At 53.6% G+C, this 7387-nt stretch overlaps 1 protein-coding gene across 1 annotated transcript; it reads right to left on the reverse strand.

Moving 5' to 3' along the window:
• Window positions 1-568: 568 nt before the first annotated feature.
• PARS2 (prolyl-tRNA synthetase 2, mitochondrial) lies at window positions 569-2400 on the reverse strand. The gene has a single exon (XM_004588796.2). The coding sequence runs from the start codon at window positions 2069-2071 to the stop codon at window positions 644-646; it is 1428 nt and encodes a 475-aa protein (XP_004588853.1). The 5' UTR covers window positions 2072-2400; the 3' UTR covers window positions 569-643.
• Window positions 2401-7387: the final 4987 nt, after the last annotated feature.

Raw genomic sequence — 7387 nt, forward strand, 5'->3', positions numbered from 1 at the left:
TATGGTCTCAGGGCTTGTGCTGCCTCAGCAGGGTCAGGCTCTGCAGGTGGCTTTGGCGGCAGCAGCCAGCACTTTCAACTCTGTGGGAGGTCCGGATGACAGATGGCCAGACAGACCAGATGTCCCCAGTGACAACCTCCCCAGTGACACCATGAAGACCAAATCTGGTTATATTTTCTCAGGTTACAGATGGGGCAACTGAGGCAGCAAGGGACCATGTCCAAGTCACCAGGCAGGGCGGCAGTCACCTCACTGCTTCCTGCCCCCCCACTCTCAGCTCAGCTTTGCAGTGGAGGGGCCCTGGAGGGTCTGCTCCCCACACACAGTACAGCCAACAGCCCATGATCAGATTGTGTGTATGTGTGTGGGGGTATCCCTTTGGCCACCAGTCATGGCCATCCAACACCTGGGAAGCTCTCGGCCTCTCAGCAGAGGCCTAAAAAAGGAGTGGACATGGCAGCCTGGCCAGTCCAGAAAGAGGGACTGAATTAAGGACTTTAAATACAAATGATGTGACATAAGAATGGGCTACAAACCAGCTTCCCCAACAAGGGCTCACGGTCCATGTCTGGAGAGATCAGCCTAGGCAAGGAGTGCGCGAGCATGCAGTGCTGTGATGCAGTCAGGGCTGCATGGTGGGTGGCTAGACAACCTGCACTTGGGCCAGTAAGTCCAAGACTCCCTCCTCAGAGAGGAAGAACGACTCCCCAGTATTCTGGCACCAAACCTCCAAGTGGGCAGGCTCCTCCAAGGCCCGCCTGCCAGCAATCACCACAAAGGGGTAGCCCAGCTTGTTGGCATCCTTCAGCCTATTTCCGATGGTCAGGTGGGTCCGGTCGTCCAGCACGACCTCACCGCGGAGCTGGGGCACTGCCTCCACAATGCGATTATACAGGTGCCCTGTGAGCTCCGCAGCTGCTGCCTCCTTGCTGCCCTTCTTAGGTGGGATGAGGCACACTTGGTACGGGGCCAGCAGACTGGGCCAGCGTACACTGTCTTCTGTAGCTAGAGCTTCAATGGCAGCAGCCAAGATCCTGGTCACACCCAGGCCGTAGCACCCCATTTCAGCCAGGCATGGCTTGCCCTCAGCATTGGTGAACTGGGCTTGGAAAATGGAGGAATACTTGGTACCCAGGTAAAATGTGTGCCCCACCTCAATGCCCTTGGTTTTGGTTAGTGGGCCCTGGCACTTGGGGCAGTTTGTCTGGGAGGAGTCCAGTGTTTCTGTGTTGGCCGCAAAGCTGCAGCTGGGACAGACCGCCAGCCGGTCCTCCCCGATGTCCACTGGCAGCTGGAACTCATGTGACATCGTGCCCCCGATACTGCCTACGTCCGCCTGGGCCTGCACGACCCTCAGCCCCAGCCTGTGGAAGAGGCTGTGGTAGGCATCACACACTAGGCCATAGGTGTGCTGCGCGGCCTCCGCAGACGAGTCAAAGGTGTACAAATCCTTCATGTAGAACTCCCGGCCCCGCAGAAGCCCAAAGCGGGGCCTGGGCTCATCCCGAAACTTCCTTGTCACCTGGTACAGCAGGAATGGAAGCTGCTTGTAGGACAGATTCTTCTGGGAGGCAACCAGGGCTGTGATGACTTCCTCATGAGTGGGCCCGAGGCAGTACTCCTTGCCGTGTCTGTCTCTAAGTCGTAGCAGCTCTTTGTCCATCAAATCCCACCGCTGGGTGGCTCGCCAGAGCTCCGCCGGGCTGAGGCTGGGCAGGTCGACCTTCTGTCCCCCAACGGCCTGCATCTCCTGGTCTATCACTCGCACAAGCTTCTCCAGGGCACGGACGGTGTACGGCAGGAGGTGGTAACAGCCAGGGCTGGCTGGGGCAATCAGGCCCACCTGCAGCATCAGCCGTTGGCTCTTACAAGTCAGCTCGCCAGATTTGCCCTCCTGGGAGAGCACCTGGTCTTCGCGCAGGTTCTGTGCCTGGAAGATGCGAGAAAGGAGCAAGCGCTGTCCCTTCCCTGAGGCGCTGTGGTGAGACCTGCAGGGAACACGTCCCTGTAACTGGCGGCTGCCGGCAGCGAGCACGGCCAATGCTCTGCATCTTGCTAGCAGCCCTTCCATGGGAGCTCAGCTCGAGAGGAACCGCACCTGGAGCAAAAGAACCACGTGGAAATAAATGCAAGTTTGTGTTCCAACACCCTGAAGGCGTCGGCTCAGTGTGGCCGCCAGCACACTCTCAACACAGCTGCTGATTCACACATGAAAATCTTCCCATTTCCAATATCCTATTAGATCACAGCTTTACTTCTCAGTACCTCTGAATTCCTTTCAAACAAAACTTAGTAATTTTCTAATTATAGAGACCTAACAGGCAGCCAACATGGTACACAACCGGTTAGGCCGCACGTTGTCTATGATGCTGGTATCTCATACGACCACCAGTTCAAGTCCTGGTACTCCACTCATGCCTAGAAAAGCAGGTGAAGAAGGCCCACATGCTTAGGCCACTGTGCTCATGTGGGAGACATGGATAGAGTTCTAAGCCCCTGGCTTATGCCTGGGCCAGCTTTGGCTGTTGTGGCCAACTGGTCAACTGGGAAGTGGACAAGTAGACGGCAAGTTTCTCTCCCTCTCTCTAACTTCTTCCCACCCTCTCTCTAAGTCTGTCTCCAAATAAACAAACACAAATTCTTTAAAAAAAAAAAAAAAACTTGTAAAAAGATTCATTTTATTTGAAAGTCAGACAAGCATCCATTTGCCGGGTCACTCTGCAAATGGTCATCAGGGCTGAGGCTTGGGCTGGACCAAAACTGGAAACCAGCAGCTTCTTCCAGGTCTTGCCCATAGTTAGCAGCGCCCAAGTACTTGAGCTATCTTCTGCTGCTTTCCCAGGTGCACTAGCAGGAAGCTGGATTGGAAGTGGGGCAGCTGGGACAGCTGGGACTTGAACTGGTGCCAATATAGAAACTGGCATCACAGGCAACAGCTTAACCTGCACACCTCAACAACAGTCCCACTACATTTTTTAAAAATTAAAAATCTAACAGGGTGAGCGTTGTGGTGCAGCATGTTAAGCTGCTGCCTCAGATGCCTGCATTTCATCTGGGAGAGCCAGTTCAAGTCTGGGTTACTCTGCTTCTGATTCAGATGCCTGCGAATGGGTCTAGAATACCAGCACAAGATGGTCCAAGTGCTTGGGTCCAGGATGGAGTTCCTGATTCCTGGTTTCAACCTGGACAAGCTCCAGCTGCTGCAAGCACTTGGGAGTATAAGCCAGCAGATGGAAGATCCTTTTTCCTTCTCTGTCACTCTGCATTTCAAATAGATAGTCTAAAAAGAAAGAACAAGTAGCATCGTGTGGAGAGATGTCATTATGTGGTGACTGCACGGGCTGTGGAATCAGGCAGCCTGGGTTCCAGTCGGGCTTCCCTCTGGCTGTCCCCCGGAGTGGTCTAGCACATGGGTAAAATGGTCACAAAGGTAGCTCCTGCCTTCCAGGTTTACTGCGGGAATTTGGAAGAGCGGGGACAAGTTCTTAGAATACGACCTGGGACTTAACTCTGAACTCATGCAATGTTTGCTACTGTGGGGTGGGCAGCAGGGTAATGGCTCAGGCATCTGCCAGTTACTTGGAAGGCTCAGATGGAGTTTGGAACTCCAAGCTTTGGACTGCCCCAGCATCCAAATGTTGCAGACATTTGGGGATTAAGCCAGAATGAGAGAACTCTTTCTTTGTCTCTCTGTCTTTAGATACAAAATGAAGATAAATACATTGTCTAAAAATCAGGGGGAAGGGCCGGCTGTGGTAGGATAGTGGCTAAAGTCCTAGCCTTGCACCCCTGGGATCCCATATGGATGCCTATTAGGACACTGGTTTGTGTCGTGGCATCCCCTCTTTCCATCCATCTTTCTGCTTGTGGACTGGAAAAGCAATCAAGGACAGCCCAAAGCCTTGGGACCCTGCACCGGCACGGGGGACCAGGAAGAAGCTCCTGGCTTCAGATCAGCTCAGCTCTGGCAGGTAGGTCACTTGGGGAGTAAATTAGTGGATAGAAGATCTTTCTCAACTCTTCCTCTCTGTATATCTTTCCAGTAAAAACAAATACACAAATCTTTAAAAAAAAAATCAAGGGGAAAACAACTTTCTGCCAAGCTACGGACAGGGCCCCTTGATTGCCACTCCGAATCCCAGCTGCACGGTGCTCCCAGCACTGACCTCCACATCCTCCACTACCGGCCCCACCACATAAGCACCAAAACGGTTCATCCTTTGATCCAAACACAGCTCTTCCATGTTCCGATCCTGCCACGGCCTCAGCTCCCCACTGCAGGCATGGGCCAGCCTTCCCCAGTACCAGGCACCTGAACTTAACCACTTACGCTTCCCTTCTTCCCAGCTTTCTCCACCCCTCACAGCTGTCCCCTCCACACTCCCACCACACACACGCCCTGAAGGCAGCCTGCACTGGAACAGGTTTTCCAATCAACTCTGACATGGTAAGAAACCGTGTGTGTGCCAGGCATTGGGAGTGACTGTCTCCCATCTTAGCTCTCCACCCCTGTATGAGTCTGGCACATTTTTCCACTTCAGGAGCTGGCACCACACCTGTAACTGACATTCTTGTGTTTCCTGAGGAGCAAAATCGATGACTGCCAATGATACGATTATTGGAATAATTTAACTAAGAGCTTTAAACCCTCTCCCCTGCAGTTGGCTGCCCGTTCCCAGTCTCCTCAGCCCACACATCAATGGCATCACCGCAGTTTATCAAGGTTGGCCACAGAACACACAGCCACCACAGTAACAAAAGCGTCCCGGGCTTTAGGCTCTGCCAGAGGGCCTCGGAGACATCCAATCGCTACCAAAAAGTGCCTAATCCGTGCGAGCCAGTCACCTCTCCAAGCCCAGTGTTTTTGTCGAGATCCTCCGATCCGCAGGTGCCCCTTAGGCCCACCAGCAAGGCTGCACACGGAGCCACGCCTGAGATGCCTTAAGCTGCTTGCTAGGCACAGAGGGCGGCTCTGACAGGTGAAGCACTTGTGGCAAGAGGCGGGCAGTGGCACACCTGTAAACCACGTCCCCCCCTCTCCCGGACCCGCACAGCGTCCGACAGCAATGGAACCCTCGGGCCTCGCTGCCTGCCAGACGCTGGTCCGGGCACGCCCCTCTCCGGACCGCGGCACCTGCGGATCCCGAGGCCGCTTCCAGGCCCGGCCCCTCTAGCTGCTCCGAGACCCCAGCCACCCGCAGGCCGGCCAGGCGGAAGGGCTGCCCTCGTGGTACAGCCCAGGAAACCAGACGAATACTCCGCAAGTATTTATGTGGCCGACAGCCCGCCTCAGCTGCAGCCAGCGACACGCGCGGGGCTGCCCCGGCCGCCGCGTCCTCAGAACGCCGAATGCCTTCCCTCAGCCACTGCCCGGCTCGCCCACCTCGGGGGAACCCACGCTCACCCACCTCACCCCGAGCGGCCGCGACGCCGGCCCAGTGCGCCTGCGCCAGGCTCCCCAAGCCCCACCCCCTGCCCCTTCCACCAATCCCAAGCCGCATTCCCAGCGGCGACGGCGCAGCACTGTGGCCCACCCCCACTCTAAACCCGCCCAAGAGGGTTTCCGGAAGTTTGGCCGAAGATAGAGAGCGCGCCGGTCACCGTTCGGGAAGTACCTTCTAGGATCTAGGGAGGTGTAACTCTGTGGTCAAAGCTGACTGCTCAGGAGGTGAGTCTTCAGGAGGGGGAAGGATTGGGACACTCTGGTGTTCAGTAAAAACAACTTTCAGGTTGTGATATAGCTGGAAAAAGGCCTAAAATATTTATTTATTTTAAATGTTCTTTTTAAGATTTATTTATTTTTATTGGAAAGGCAGATGTACAGAAAGGAGGAGAGCGAGGAAGATCTTACGTCTAATGATTCACTCCCCAAGTGGCCGCAACGGCCTGTGCTGTGTCATTCCGAAGCCAGGAGCCAGGAGCTCTTCCGGGTCTCCCACATGGGTGTCAGGGTCCCAAAGCTTTGGACCGTCCTCGACTGCTTTCCCAGGCCACAGAGAGGGAGCTGGATGGGAAGCGGGGTTGCCAGGATAAGAACCTGCCCCCAGTGGGATCCCGACGCTTTCAAGCCAAGGATTTTAACTGCCATGCTATCGCGCGCCAGGCCCTATTTATTTTATTTTAAAAAGTTACATAGAGGGGTTTTCTATCTGCTGGTTTCCTTCCAGATGGCCACGAAGGCCAGGGGCGGGTCCTGCAGTATCAGGGCGAAAAATTATACAGTGAGTGTATCTGTTGGTCTCCAGTCGGGTTAGATTGACCCCCCTCCTCTAAGGAGAAGCAGGTCCTGGCAACTGAGCCCCATGAAAAATGGAACCAATTTCCAAGAAGTTAAACTGTAACTACAACTATAGAATTGCTCATTTTGGCTGTAACCTGCTTATTGTAGCTTGCCAGTGTAAAGGTAAGCTCATTGCCCTGGCAGCTCGCAGCTGTCCCCCTTAAACCTGTTCTGAATGGGAGCAGTTGCCAGCTGGCTAATCAGGACTCCCCAGATTCTGAATTGGTTGTACACATTTGAATGCGTGCGGTGTGCCCCGTAACTCTCCAAAACTGGGAGCCAGGAGCTTCTTCAGGGACTCCCGTGTGAGTACAGCAGCGGAAGCACTTGGGTCATCTTCGACTGCTTTCCCAGGAGCATTAGCAGGGAGCAGAATAGAAAGTGGAGCTGCCAGGACTCGAACTGGTGCTCATATGGCTGCAGGCCACAGCTTTATTCACTACACTATGATGTATGTGGGAAAAAAGAACTTTCTTACCATGCCCAAGACATATTTAAAGCAAGGCTCAAACTTGATTCACAAAATATTTGTTGAGCTGAGCGCGTTTCAGGTATAAATCGCTGTTGTAGTCACTGAATAGTTCCCAGAAAGACGAATCCTGGCATTCAGTACTGCTTGCATTCTAGAGAGGAAACAGCCAGTAAGCTGTTTAAGTGGGGCAGAGTTTAAAGAACTCAATGATCAATATGAATACTGTTGTAATACAATTACTTATTCTAAGACTTATTTAGGGGTAGGGTGTTGGGGCTTAGTGGGTAAAGCTGCTGCCTGCAATGCAGGCATCCCTAGTGTGTGTGGTTCTAGTCCCAGCTGCTCTACTTCTGGTCCAGCTCCCTGCCTATGACCTGGGAAAGCGGCAGAGGACGGCCCAAAGCCTTGGGACCCTGCACCCACGTGGAAGACCCAAAAGAGGCTCCTAGCTCCTGGCTCCTGGCTTTGAATTAGCTCAGCTCTAGCTGTTGCGGCCCTCTAGGGAGTGAATCAGCAGATTAATGATCTTTCTGTCTCTTCCCTCTCTCTGTAAATCTGCCTTCTAGTATAAATAAATAAAAATATTAAAAGAAAAAAGTCTGACCATGGACAGGGCTGTGGTTTCCTTACTGAGA

This window comes from Ochotona princeps, chromosome 2, assembly GCF_030435755.1.
Source record: "Ochotona princeps isolate mOchPri1 chromosome 2, mOchPri1.hap1, whole genome shotgun sequence".
Taxonomy (NCBI): domain Eukaryota; kingdom Metazoa; phylum Chordata; class Mammalia; order Lagomorpha; family Ochotonidae; genus Ochotona; species Ochotona princeps.